This window comes from Pelodiscus sinensis, chromosome 1 (genome assembly GCF_049634645.1).
Source record: "Pelodiscus sinensis isolate JC-2024 chromosome 1, ASM4963464v1, whole genome shotgun sequence".
Classification (NCBI taxonomy): Eukaryota; Metazoa; Chordata; order Testudines; family Trionychidae; genus Pelodiscus; species Pelodiscus sinensis.
In genome coordinates this window covers 161,059,432-161,073,586 of record NC_134711.1, presented here as the reverse complement: position 1 = coordinate 161,073,586, position 14,155 = coordinate 161,059,432, and the positions used below count along the sequence as shown (strand labels likewise).

The window sequence follows — 14,155 nt, the reverse complement described above, 5'->3', positions numbered from 1 at the left end:
TGTTGCCACTCCATTAATGGGAAATTCTTTTCTTTTTCCACTGATAAGACCTAGCCAGTACAGCATCAGGGCTACCTGAGACATAAGGGCAGGGGCCTGCGGCGTACCTCAAAGGAGGAAGCATTAGGATTAGTCTCCATTCACAATTGATTCCAAGCCTTTCTGACTAGACTACCATCAAGGATGGTGATGATGACGTTGATATTTATTTTTTTAATACATATATGTATTAGGGATGTTAAATTGCGTTTAATCAGCTAATTGACTAGTTGATAAGCGGGGGTGGGGAGAACATCAGAGCCACAGTGGGGTTAGCTCCTGGTCCCGTGAACTAACCTCGCAGCAGCTCTGCCTTTTAAATGTATTAAGAGCAGTCAGGCTCTTAATACAGTAAACTTCCGATAATCCGGCACCTTCAGGCCCCAGAGGGTGCCAGATTATCAAATATGCCGGAGTACTGGAAGGGGGGCTAGAAGGGGTCTGGAGTGGAAGGGGTCGGCAGGGAACTGTGCAGCATGGGAGAGGGTGGTGCTGCGGGACCAACCCATCAGCACCCCAGCTGCTCTGCCCCCGGCTTCCCCAAGCCAGCCGCTGGTCAGTTTCAGTAGCCGCTGACTTGGGGAAGCTGGAGGCAGAGCAGCTGGGGTGCTGCCAGGTTGGTCCCGCAGCGCCGACCCTCACCTGAGCGGCGCTGCGGGACCAACCCGGCAGCACCCCAGCTGCTCTGCCCCCGGTTTCCCCAAGTCAGCCGCTGCTGAAACTGACCAGCGACTGACTTGGGGAAGCCGGGGCAGAGCAGTTCCAATTATGCGGCTGGCAGGAGCACTTCCGGGTTCCAGCTGGTGCCAGACTATCAGGAGTGCCGGACCACTGGATGCTGGACAATTGGAGTTTTACTGTACATTTAAAAGGCTAAAGTGCAGCCGGGAGGGACCAGGCACAAGCTAGGACAGCTGATTCCTGGCTTGCGCCTGGTTCCCCCCCACTGCACCTTAGCCTGGTGGCTCTTAATACATTTAAAGGGCAGAGACACAGCAGGAGGGACTGGGTGCGAGCCGGGAATCAGCTGATTCCCGGCTCGTGCCTGCTCCCCTGCTATGCCCGTGCCTCCCCTGCCCCTTCATGGAGATGGTGCTGGGGGGTAGGGGGAACCGGCTTTTAAGCCAGCTCCTCAAGCACTGGCTCCTGTTCCCCACCCCCTTTCTGCCTCTGATATGTATTTCTAGTATGTATGTATGTATGTATTTATGTATGTATGTATGTATATTTACAATGAGGACACCTCTGGACTGATAGTGGCAACTCATTTCACAGAGGACACTGATGAAGAATAACCATGGGAGAGTCCTGAGAGGCCAGAGGTGATTTAGTTGCAGGGCAACAGCATGCTGCTCAGGATTTTTTCCTGTAGCAGGTCAGTTCTTACACCACATTAATGGTGAGCTTGGGAAGTGGGAGGGAAAAGGCAATTGTGAGAAAGGGGGCCACTTGGCTCCCTCTCAATAGTGTGTCTATGGTGGGAAAGGGAGAAGGCGAGGACAGGGTCTCCATGTGTTTTAGCTGCTTATCTGAACTCTCAGTCCCTTGAAAGTTTTGCAGGCCGAGAAATCCAAACTGAAGTCACCTAAAATTCTCCAGGAAATAACTTCCCCAGCCCAGTTCAGAGCAGCTCTAAAAATTCTCTCAGGAAAATATTTTGAAACGTTGGCAACTATGCTTATACTAGTAACTTTTGTAAAACATCTTTCCTGTTACAAGCATGATGAAGTGCTGAAGAATTCTTTTAAAGTGACCTTTCTATGTTAACAAAACCACCTTGCTCAAACAAAATTAATAATGGAAAAAAGCCTCACTTATGATGTAAGGAGTTAAAGGAGTGTTATATGACCTATAACAGTCTTGTGACAAAGGGAGGATACTTGTACATAGTATTTCAGGAAGGAGTGTGCAAAATACAGAATATCTTTGGATTAAAGTCTTTGGGTTAATAGGTGCAGATAGCAGGGGAATGCTGCCAAACTCATTTCTCTCTCCAGCTGGATCAAGCCACATATGCATTACTTTCAACTTCTACAAAGCTAACCTTTCACACAGTTTCTCTCAACTCATTAAGCCCTACTCAACCTTTCAACTCATTAAGCTCTACTCACAAACCATCTCACCATCATTTAACGGTTCTAAACCATTCTAGCTAAGATTTCATAATGGAATTTTATATTCCATGCAGAAAGCAAATTACAAGCCAACAAAGAAAATCTCTCATATTAAAGAAAAATTAAAACAAGATCAGCTCCCTTTAAACTGCTTTTGTTTCTATTTTCATATTAAAGTACCCATTCCATAAAAACAAAAACAACATCCAAAATTAAAACTATATATATTTTCAAAGCTCAATCATGTTAAAAGGAGGTTTCTCATCAACTTCTGTGGGTTTTGGACTTGGACCTAATTGTTTTCCAGTTATGTAAACCGGTAGTAAGTTTTTCCCCTTTTCATGTTTGTACTGAATTATCTGCTGTATAAATGGAATACATCAGGGATCAAGTGAATATTAAATGTTTGTAGTACTGCATGCATGGAAAAGCTTTACAGCTCATTCCTGGCCTTTTAAAATTGCTCTTAATCATCCGATTTAAAGGCTACTCCCTTAAGTGTGAGAAAATACGATAGTTTAGTGAATAGAACCTGGGACTGAAAGACAAACTCAAGTTCCAATCCTAGCTCTGCCAAGTGACTCACTGCATGGCCTTGGGCAAATCAGCTAATTTATGTGTCTGATTAATCCTCACAGCATTCCTGAGAGGAAGACAGTGAGGATTAGTTAATACTTGTACTAAACTTTAAAGAACATAGGAGCTACTACATTGAGTAACAATCAGCCTTGTCTACACTACACTGTTTTGTTGGCAAAAGGCAGCTTTTGCTGACAAAGCAGCGAAGGTGTACACACTACATAGCTAGGTTTGGTGGCAAAATTATTCTGTCTCACTGCCTTGATGAAAGGCATAAAGCTGTGTGGGGCAAAAGTAAGTGACAATGGGACAGGGTAGACGATATAGCTGGCTCTCCCAGTATCCCACAATGCTCACTATTCTGAATTTGGCTGCCCTACAGGTAGGTACTGCTCTCCTTTCAAAGCTTCAGAAAGCTTTGACATTCCTCAGCATGGAGAGGATACCACTCCAAAGCCTCCTGTGGTCAGTTGCACAGTGGGATAGATACCCACAGTGCACTGCTCTCTGGGCTGATGCAAGAGCTGCTACTATGGACACACTCTGCAGACATAAGGTTCATTGTGTGAACATGCAATAGTAGTTTACAGTCCTTTAATTAAAGTGGTATAGCTTTTGTCGACAAAACTCTATAGTGTAGACAAGGCCTAACTTGGTCTTCCAGTGGCACGCTCTAGAGGACAGTGTACAAGCTGCACAGTAGGTAGATAAAGGCAATCTGCCACCTCTCCTCCACCCCCAACATTCGGTCTGATCCTGATACCTAATAGTCAGAAATTGGTTTAAATGCATGAAATTTTATATTCTTTTCAAAATATATTGTTTGTTCTAACAATTGAATAGTCTCATTATCTGTGCACCAAGTAATTGTAATTCCACAAAACAGGTCAGGCTAACAAATGTTTTGTGAACATCTTTATCCTGTAAGGTTAGTGGTTATACTTCTTCCATTCACAAACACAAAGCAAATACTGACCAATCACAATGGCTCTAGGGGACATGAACTTTCACCCACTCACGGAAACTTAAGTTACTTTCAGCTGGGGGAAATTCTGCACCACTGCAACATTTTGTATTGTGCAGAGATGAATAGTTATTTAACATCACTTCCTTTTCCCCCACAAAAATGGGCTGCAGGCCACCACTGAATCTGGGCAGAGTCCAGCTTGCACAAAGACGACACTGCAGGGCTTGGGGGGGAGGGGGGGTAGGGAGTAGAGTTCCTAGCAGCTGCAGTTCCCCACATGTCCTAAGGGAAGGAGATGGTGGCATTCAGGACATTCCTCACAAGCCTGGGACCCAGAACCATCCCTGGGCAACAAGGGGCTGAGTGTTTGGGCTGAGATGCAAGCCTGCCACTGGATTCTGGGAAAGAGGGGGCTGGAGGAGTCATGGCTGGATGCAGGTGGTGAGCAGGTATCTGGGCTAGGAGGGCCCTCATGGCTGGGCTGGGGGGGGAGGGGGGGAGAGTTCAGATGTAGTGGCTGGTGGGGAGGGGTTGCAGATGGAATCAGGAGGAGGAGTTGTGGGTATCTGGCTCTTGGCTGGGCTGGGGTCAGTGTTCACTGTAAAGCTGTTCACTTGTGCAGTTGCTCAGGAGACATTCAAATGCCTCCTAGCTGATTAGCAATGCACCCACAGGTAGGAGAGTACCATGAAGGTAATGAAACCTTTCCTTTGAGGGTGGAAAGGGAGTGAGCCTGGCAGGGCGAGAGGCACCTGTAACCAAGAAGAACTATTTCTTCCCTTCCTCTCCCACTGCCCAAGGGCAGGAGGCAAAATGTTATCAGAAGGCAGGAGATAGGGAGAGAGATTAGAATTTTTCCATTCAATTTAAGGTATTTTAAAACCATTTCAAGAATGTTTTTAGCTCTTAGAATATACCCCTGCTCATCCAGTCTACCTCTGTGAACAGAGACATGCTCTCCTACCACGCTTGAGGATCAGAGTAGTGCAACAAGAATGTATTTAGACTGTGCCATAACATTTGACTTGGTAATACTACCACAAATGATGCCATGGTTTGGGAATCGTGTCAAGACTCCTTTTGGCATACACAGGTATCATGGAGGCAACGTGTTTGGATCAACACCAATGTTCCCCCTAATGTTTAGATTTTTTTACTATCTGTGTGCATAACAATTGGTATGTGCACCCAGGCATGTGTGATAGTGCATCCTCAGTAGAAACAGAACTCAGAACAGAACAGAACCAGAAACAGAACAGAAACAGTAGAATGAAGCTCTGGCCACTCTGCGAATGGTGCCCTTTGAATCTCTCCTGAACAGCTGCACAAGAGCCCGGCTTACAGAGAACACTGGCCAGCATGCTTGCGGCTTGGAAAAAGAATATACATTTGCCAGACTTAAATCAAGAAAACCATCAAGCAAATAAATTATTTTCAAGTTTCTAACATACACCTAAGTATATCAGGCAGCCCGCTTTGAATAGCCACAAGGTAGAATAAAAGTCACTACATATAAAGTACTGTAGCTTCCCCTAATTAAAGCCTCTCCCAGTTCAGTAGCCTATCGATATCAACAAATCATTCCTTCGGTCAGACTGCTGCCATGTTGTACTCGCATGAATCAGAATTAGAGATGATCTATTTCCAAGCAGGACCCTGAGACTAACTCATATCATGACAGCATGATCATTACCACACCACATCACAATGTTGTTCTTCTGGTTAGAAAAAAAAAGGCAACCATGCTATGCTGGAGCATTGCAAAGTCTGGTACTTTGGGACCTACTGCACATGTCAGGCTTACCAACAAAATGGCAGGTGACTCTGGAAATCTTGTGATGCATAGCAACAGTACAAAAACCATATACAATTACAAACTATTGGGGGGATTGTTAAACCTGAATATATACTTAACAGGATTCTCATTTCCAACTCTCCAGATACTTCTGCATTTGGATTTGTGTACTGGGACAAGATGGAAGTGTGTCAGGAATCAAGTGGGAAATACAGAACTCTGAATGTCAGATGCCCATGCTGGCAGTGATGCAGCTGTAAATGACCCAGCACTGTATATAAATCTTTCTAGATGTCTGGAGAGGTCTGCAATTTTCACATCTGTAGTTCTCACAGATAACTCAAATGTATATACAGTAAAACTCCATTAGTCCGGCATCCAATGCTCTGGGACTCCTGATGGTCCGGCACCATCAGGAACCCGGAAGTGCTGGGGCAGCCGGACAGGCTTCCCCCATTCAGCAGCTGCTGAAACTGACCAGCAGCTGAATCGGGGAAGCCGGGAGCAGAGCAGCTGGGGTACTGCCCGGTTGGTCCCGTAGCACTGTCCCTCGGGGCTGCGGGACCAACCCGGCAGCACCCCAGCTGCTTTGCCCCAGGCGTCGGGACTCAGCCGCTGCTGAAACTGACCAGCAGCATCAGTTTCACCAGCAGGCTGAATCCAGACACCTGGGGCAGAGCATCTGGGGTGCTGCCGGGTTGGTGTCATAGTGCCGCCCCTTGGCACTGCGGGACCAACCCAGCAGCACCCCAGCTGCTCTATTGCAGGCATCCCCGATTCATCTGCTGCTGAAACTGACCAGCAGCGGCTGAATCAGGGACACCTGGGGCAGAGCCAGACTATTGTAAGGGGGGGGCTATGAGGGGTCTGGGGTGGCATCCCATCCCACCCCACTCCAGACCCCTCATAGCCCCCCCTTCTGATAGTCTATCATATCTGATAATCCGGCACCCCCTGGGTCCTAAAGGTGCCGTATTATCGGAAGTTTACTGTACTTCTAATTATCAAATCTGCCATTGCTATTGCCTGTGTCTTCCTAATAACAGATGTCCCCTGCCCCAGAGAAGTATCTTCAGTGTAAGAAGATCATGACATCACATCTGTAAGGAAAGTCCCAACCTTGGAATTATTTTCTTCTGCTCCACCTCAATGTTCTCACTCCGAGACTTTCATCCTCTCCTCTCCAAAAGCACAGAGACTGGTCGGACTGGGAGATGGAATTACTCTGTGTCCTGGAATGTTTCATTTAGGTACCTCTCTGTCTCTTAGCTCTTCCAGTTCAGCAACTTCAGTCTCAAGAACTCAGGTACTGTGTCTGAGTGCTATGAATAGCTTGCATCAAATGCATACATGCACCTGCTCACAAGGCAGATAATCTTACATGCTGCATTCAGATTGCACTCTGATGCTGGACTTCTGCCTACGTTCGTTCGTTTTCTCTCTCTCATGCTTATTTTGAAATAGTTTATTTCAAAATTGGGAGTGTTACACAGCACTTATTTTGAAATAGAGCGCTCTTCCTCTGACTTCCCTTACTCTTCATACAATGAGGGTTACAGGAGTTGGAGTAAGTCGTCCTTCAGCTTGACAGTATTTTGACATTATTTCAAAATAACTGCCTGCTGAGTAGATGCGGACTAAGTTATTTTGAAATAACACGAGTTATTTCAAAATAATGTTGCTGTGTAGGTGTACCCTCAAACAATGATTATTAGGTGTATCTGGCTCTCTCACTCGCTCTCTCACTCACTCTAAACTTTATCACAAAACTATCCTGCTCACTAGTTCTTGTCCTGTGTGCCAGCTGCTGTGCTTGCTTAGGGCTTTTTAAAAGAGTTAGCCACACCCTTTCACCAAGGCAAATTAACGGGATTAGGGGTTCAGTCCAAGGGCCATAACCTCAGGTGGTGGATCACTCCATGGAAGGCACTGCAGTCAGGCTCATTTACACCAGCCAACAATCTGGTCCAAGGATTCACTTAGTCAAATATCCCCTTATGATTTTTTTTAAACTGTTCATGGCTAGAAAAAGGATCTTGACATTTTTTAATAAATATCACCAACTCAGGAACTTTTAAAATGTGTTTTTAAAAATTGTATCCGCAGAGATGTTTTTATACTCTATACTGAATCTGCTTCAGAAATATAAATCTTTATTCTGGATGGCAAAATGCAGACAATATTAAAAATGGTATAATTTGATGCCCATTTAGAAAAGGTAATTCTTACACACTTCTGTAAGATATTCTCCATAAATTATGGCTAGCAAATTTTACATCATCATAGCAGCTATATGCATTATAATGTAGCTTTCTGGTTCCTTTGTGCAAATATTTTTCTTAAGGTCTGCACTTCTGCTAGGGAATGGACCGTAAAAGGAAACCCATAAAGACACAGAAAAACAAAGTACAACATTCTATTTGTATAAACCTACTCCTATTTTGCTGGGCTGCCTCATTGAAAAAGCAAATGTGAATTCAGCTCATACAAAAACAGAGTTAAGTTTTGCCCAGAATGTGTGTGTGGCCTGGGTTGATCGAATGACTGAAAATCCACAAGCTTAACCTCTAACTTTAATATTTCCCCTGAGCATCATTCTCTGTTGCTTTATATAAAAGCTGCTGTATATGATTGGGTAGGGCAAGAATTATAATAGAATTCTTTCTATAAAGTTCTTACATATTCCACAGGCTTGAAGGATTTGAGTGTAGATGCTGGACAGCCACAGGAAGTGAGATCAGTGTAGAGGCCTTCTTCCAGCACACAATGATTGTCAGCAATTTCCCCTTGATAAAACAGGAGCCAACTGAAAGAATAAGTATAACAAAAAAGTTTAATAGATGCAGTCAGTTAAGTTCTGTCAAGATCAAATATTTTCAAGGTGAATAGGAAATAAAACAAGGATTTTTTTTTAAAGTAGTACAGGGCATCCCCACTATACATCCAAGATTTGTTCCAAAAAACGTGGATGTAAAGCGTAATGACAAAGCAGGGAATTTTTTTCCCCCCCACAGCTGACTTCTGCTTGTGTGAATTGATTTTTTTTTTTTTTGCATGACGTGAAAATGGGGAACGGGAGGACTTCTAGCGCAACAGTTTCTACAAACATCAAAGACATTAATGCAGATCCAACGTATGCCAGGGCAATGTATAGCAGGGACACCCTGTACTATAAAAAAAGTGAAACCAAAGACTAATTCAATTTTCTGCTTCTGCTGCATTTCTACATGGTATACAAATGTCAACCTGGACTTTAAAGGGGGTTATTGGAATGCAGCTAGATTTACTCTATCGATTCACTGAAATTTTGAACAAATCATAAAGGCAGATTCAAATCACAACAATTGGCAACTTTCCCATAGGAAAGGAGGGGAGGGAACACATTAAGTCTCTTTCTTTCAGAAAGAAGAGCGTTATCACAGCAGGCTGCAAGACAGTAGGTATATGACAAGATGGAGCAGGATGGTAGTGCACTGGATACATCTGACCATTTGAAATTTTAATGTAGGTTAAAAAGTGCTCTCTAACTACTTAAAAATGGTGGTGGGTAAAACAATACACTTACCATCCTCGAAGAACCTTAAAAGAACATGGTATGAATGATGTAAAATCAGAAACTTCTGCTGTGAAATCTACACATGCTCCTTGGAAATGTGTGTTACTGAAAGCTTTGAGCTACAAGAACAACAACAAAAATATGATGACTAGAAAAAAATGTACTCATCACAATAAGCAGAGAGAGCTGCAGGCATAGGGAAATATTACTGCAATTTACAGAAGTACTAATGCATATCTAATGGATTCCCAAGAAAATTTAAAAAAGTCTTAAATTTCCATAGCACCTTTTCTTTTGAGGTTCCAAAGCCTTTTATGAACTATGACCAGATATTGCAGTCCTTAATTGAGAAAGAATCTCCTACCGATATCAATGGTAGTGATAGTACATATATACTCATTTGATGATACCAGGAGTGTTGCCAGATAAGGCACAATAATAGGATTGAAAAATCTGGACTCATACAAATAGCACCATTCAGATGTAGTGAGTTTTTGGGTACAGGTCAGCAACCAAATGGAGCACAACAAGAAGGGAAAAAGAAAGAAAGTAATTTTAAAAAAAAGTGTGTTAGAATCATCTCTCACCACAATGAACAGAGAGAACATTTTATTTAAAAAGCTTGCACTAGAATTTCTGGTAAGACTTGCTGTGTCAGGTGTGTCTGAAGTCCAACCCAACAAGTTTGCAAACACGGATGCTCTTATAAAGAGTTTTAGAGCCATTTAGAACTACATCTTGAGCAGGAGGTGTTTGACAATCTCTCCATCAAAAGGAAGTGCTGCATTAAAAGATGTTAAAAACAAAGTCTATAGCAAAATACAGCCCATAGTCCACAGTATGGGGAAGAAGCTAAGAATTCTGCACCCCTCAGGCAGTTCCTGGATAATGGATCATCTCAGAGATGGCTATTGCTGTGCTGAAGTCTAATGAGCAAGAGCAATACAATGAAAAAGTAAGGCAAAAAGGAGGAAGAAATCTCATTTGCATTTCTACCATTGTTTTTGACAAGAAGGTTCAGATGTCATTTAACCACGTACTTTAATTCCTCAACACACTGCTGGATTGCTCTCTCTAATGTATTTTCTAAAGTGGGGGAAGGAGGGGAACCTAAGGCCCAGGGGCTAGATGTGGTCCCCAGCTTGCTTAGATCTAGCCCCTGGGGCTCCTCCCCAGCATTGAGGAGCCCCTGCTGCCTGCCACCCCTGACTGATTCTTCTGTGGTCAGCGGCCCCCAGCCCCAAAAAGTTTCTCCACCCCTGCTCTAAAGCTATGCCTAATCTTCTGGTAAATGCTTGACACAATGATTTCTGCAATTAGAACCATGGCACAAAGATGCACACAACACCACTTGCAAGGTTCTGAGGACCCATTCTAGGATCAAGTGGATTAATTTTTTGTAGTGCCATTCAGAGTAGGACATTTATCATCTGAATTAACAGAATTTACCATAGTATTTTCTGTTTTAAGATTAGCGATCAGCTGGTAGACTCTGACAATTGATTTTTAATGGAACCCATCATACACGTTTGAAATCTGACCACTAATCTAAAAAACTTCACTTGTTTCCTGAGTGCTAGTGCCATTTCATAACACACTTGAATTGCACACTCCAGAAGGATACTCAGTCTTCAAATATATCTAAGTTGTTTTGTAGGTTGCCTTTAAGAGTGCCTTAGTTAAGACAGGATACAATGGACACTATCAGGTAATGTGACCAACTTTTATCAGGTGTTATGAAAGTTACCTGATAGTTTCAAGACTGATGAAAGCTGCTTCTATTTACTTCTTATTTTATAATGGACTTCTGGTGCCATAAAACCACTTATTTAGTTTCCTCTACAAGGGAAAACTCTACTATAATACATAGGCTCTAAGCAGGGGCCTCTATACCACTTCTCCATCCAAGGGATACATGGAGCATAAAGCCCTAAATGGCCCCTCTGTACTGAGACAAATTTCACACTAAAATTTGAAACAGCATTGTATAACATAGCAGCAAAATATTGTTGCCAGTACTCCTCCCATCCTCATGCCCCAAAGTGGCCCCTCTCCCTTCCAAAGAAAAGAAATCCAATCTACAGAGACTGAGAAAAAGCCAAAACCACATATTAGAAAATTGTTTTATGGAAAAACAGTCTTTTTTTTTTTAAAGAAACTAATGTAATTCCAGTTACAAAGAACAAGAAGGGTGTAATCTTGCCCTTATGTGACAACTGTGAATTGAAAAAGACAAGCCAGTCACACAGACTGGATACACTGCTGCCGATTCTCCTGTGTTTGGACTTGTATTACTGAGCACAACATTGATATTTAGATTACCCTTGTATTGCACTTTTCATGCATAGATCTAAAAATCCTTTACAACTGAAGGTAAGTGTCATTTTTTCCATTTTTACCAAAGCAGAAAACAGAAGCACAAAGATGAAGACATTTGCCCATGGTCAAACAGCAGCTCAGTGATAGAGTCAAAAACAGGATTCACATCTCCAAGTTCCTAGTTGGTGCTTGACACTTCCTCCCTGTAGCATGTGCCCCAGGCTATGTGACAGGATTAGAAAGATTGGGATGGGGAAAGTCAAAGAACATATAATGTATTAAATAATGACTGAGAAAAATGTTCTTCTCCAAATGACTAGAAAGAAAATAGTTGAATGGAGAGATCTGATGGTCTTGACTTCAGAATAATCAGAGAAGAAAACATTCCATTAGTGATATCACTGCATTTATACAGTCTGATTACAAACACAGACTGAACTAGTTATAACTTAAAACACATTAAATCTAATAAATCTGATGTGGATAAAAGAATCCATTTAAAAGCTCCATTTCTTCAACAGGCAGTAAGTGGAAAAGATACACAGTGCAAAGTTACTAGAAGTATGTATACGGGTCTGCTAAAGTATTTGAACAAGCCAACTGCCACAGGCAGATTAATGAAAATACTTTGATTTTCCTTGGGAGAGTGAAGGAAAAATATTGTTTTATTTTTCATGAATATAGCTATTGTATTTTAAACCTGGAGATTTCAGTCTTACTTGGAACATGCATGTAGTTTATGAAGGAGTCTGGCAAAGAGGAAAGATCAAGACCCACTTATTGCAAGATTTCAGAATACAACACTTAAGGTCAGCTGAAAGAAATAGCAAGTGAAAAGGTTTCTCTCTTGTGCGAAGTGAGTAGGATTTCCTTATTTTGTTATCTATGCCTATAATAATAGATAGGAAAAAAATTTGCAGAGCTATATTGGTACAATGAGGATTCAGACTTGTAAAGTTCAGCATTCAGCTATGTTAAGGTTTCCCTAACTCTGGTGAGCCATCCGTAGTAATTATTGCAGACATGCTAATTGTAATATTATCTTTACACTAGAAGAAGGACAGATTTATTTTCTCAAAAACTTTTACTTACCCTGACTCAATAAGGGTACGTCTAGACTACATGCCTCTGTCGTCAGAGGCATGTAGATTAGGCTACCAGACATAGGAAAATGAAGCGGCAATTTAAATAATCGCCGCTTCATTTAAATTTACATGGCTGCCGCGCTGAGCCGACAAACAGCTGATCAGCTGTTTGTCGGCTCAGCGCGATAGTCTGGACGCGCGGGTGTCAACATCAAAGGTATTTGTCGACCACCAAGGTAAACCTCATCCCAGGAGGCATACCTGGGTGGTCGACAAATACCTTTGATGTCGACACCCGCGCGTCCAGACTATCGCGCTGAGCCGACAAACAGCTGATCAGCTGTTTGTCGGCTCAGCGCGGCAGCCATGTAAATTTAAATGAAGCAGCGATTATTTAAATTGCTGTTTCATTTTCCTATGTCTGGTAGCCTAATCTACATGCCTCTGACAACAGAGGCATGTAGTCTAGACGTACCCGATGTGATCTTAACAAGTTCCCCACAACACCTTAGTTATAATAAAGTATGTTTTCCCCTACGGTAACTATGACAATTTGAAGATAGCAGTTACTTGCTTTCCTCCTTCCTTAGCTTCACCTCAGAGCTCCTGTAACAACTCAAGAATGTGATCACATTAACATTTTCATCACTTTTTCCTGTGGCAAGTGACATCAGGGCAGCATGACATGGCATACATATTTGTACAGAGCAAGTGATTTAAAAAAAAAAGTTTCTGATGTAGCAGTGGGTGGAAGAGAGAGAAAGAAAGAAGCAGTATTGCAAGATTGAATCAGTTGCAAATAGTTTCTCTGTTGCTGATGGGTAAGAATCATCAAAGGTTTGGATACTTATATTAACTATTTGAATCTCTTAGGTTTGCAAAACAGGTTTAAGACATTCACAAGAACAGCATTTGACAAATTCTGAAGAAGAATGAAGTTGAGGAAACCGAGAAAAAAGTTATTAAAACTAGCCGGAATCTCTGAAACAAATTTGGTTTGGTACCAGTTTCATTTTTCAAATCAATTATTTATCTGAAATGGATTACCAAACCTTCTTTGTGAAAGTGTATGGGATTTTTGGGAAGTGGCTGCCGTGGAATGAATAGGTCTGGCAGAAAATCAGTGTTTATGGCTAAAGCAATACATCAGTATGTCTTTAGCTAGCAAACATTTCCTGCACGCCTGAGTACACCATAAAAATTGTAGTACCTGAACATCCTTGGAGTGGAGAAAGGACCACCTGACCATAGCCTAATTAATGTAAAGTGTACATTGTCCACATGTAGATGTGTATAACATACATGTATACGCAATACGGATACTGAAGATGCTACCTAGATGATAAAATACTTAAATATCTTAAACTAGAGTTTCCAGTATTGTGGCATGCTTATTAAAACATGCATCTTTAGATGGGATTTTCTAAGGTTTTCTTTATTAAAAGTGACACAAAGAGAAAGAAAAAATTCTGTTGTTTATATCACATTGAACCTCTATTCCCAAAAGCACAGCTTTAACAGCTAATATTTCTTTTTGGGCAAAGAATGCCCTAATGAAAAGAGGAATGTAGTCAAGGAACTGAGATGCACCCAGTTAGAAGAGAATCCTTAGCAGATAAAGATTCTGGCTGAGCATATGCATGCAAAGAGGTTTCTAATTTTAGAAAGATTATGTACAAAAATGTTATGGATTTAACAGAA

At 42.1% G+C, this 14,155-nt stretch overlaps 1 protein-coding gene across 1 annotated transcript in view; it reads right to left on the bottom strand.

Moving 5' to 3' along the window:
• CRYBG3 (crystallin beta-gamma domain containing 3) overlaps positions 1-14,155 on the bottom strand; it is a 121,023-nt gene that overhangs the window by 22,613 nt on the left and 84,255 nt on the right. Inside the window, exons 16-17 of the mRNA XM_075908983.1 lie at positions 9,060-9,169; positions 8,174-8,300 (exon numbers count right to left, since the gene is read on the bottom strand). Coding sequence (XP_075765098.1) covers positions 8,174-8,300; positions 9,060-9,169 — 237 coding nt within the window. The remainder of the gene's footprint in view (positions 1-8,173; positions 8,301-9,059; positions 9,170-14,155) is intronic.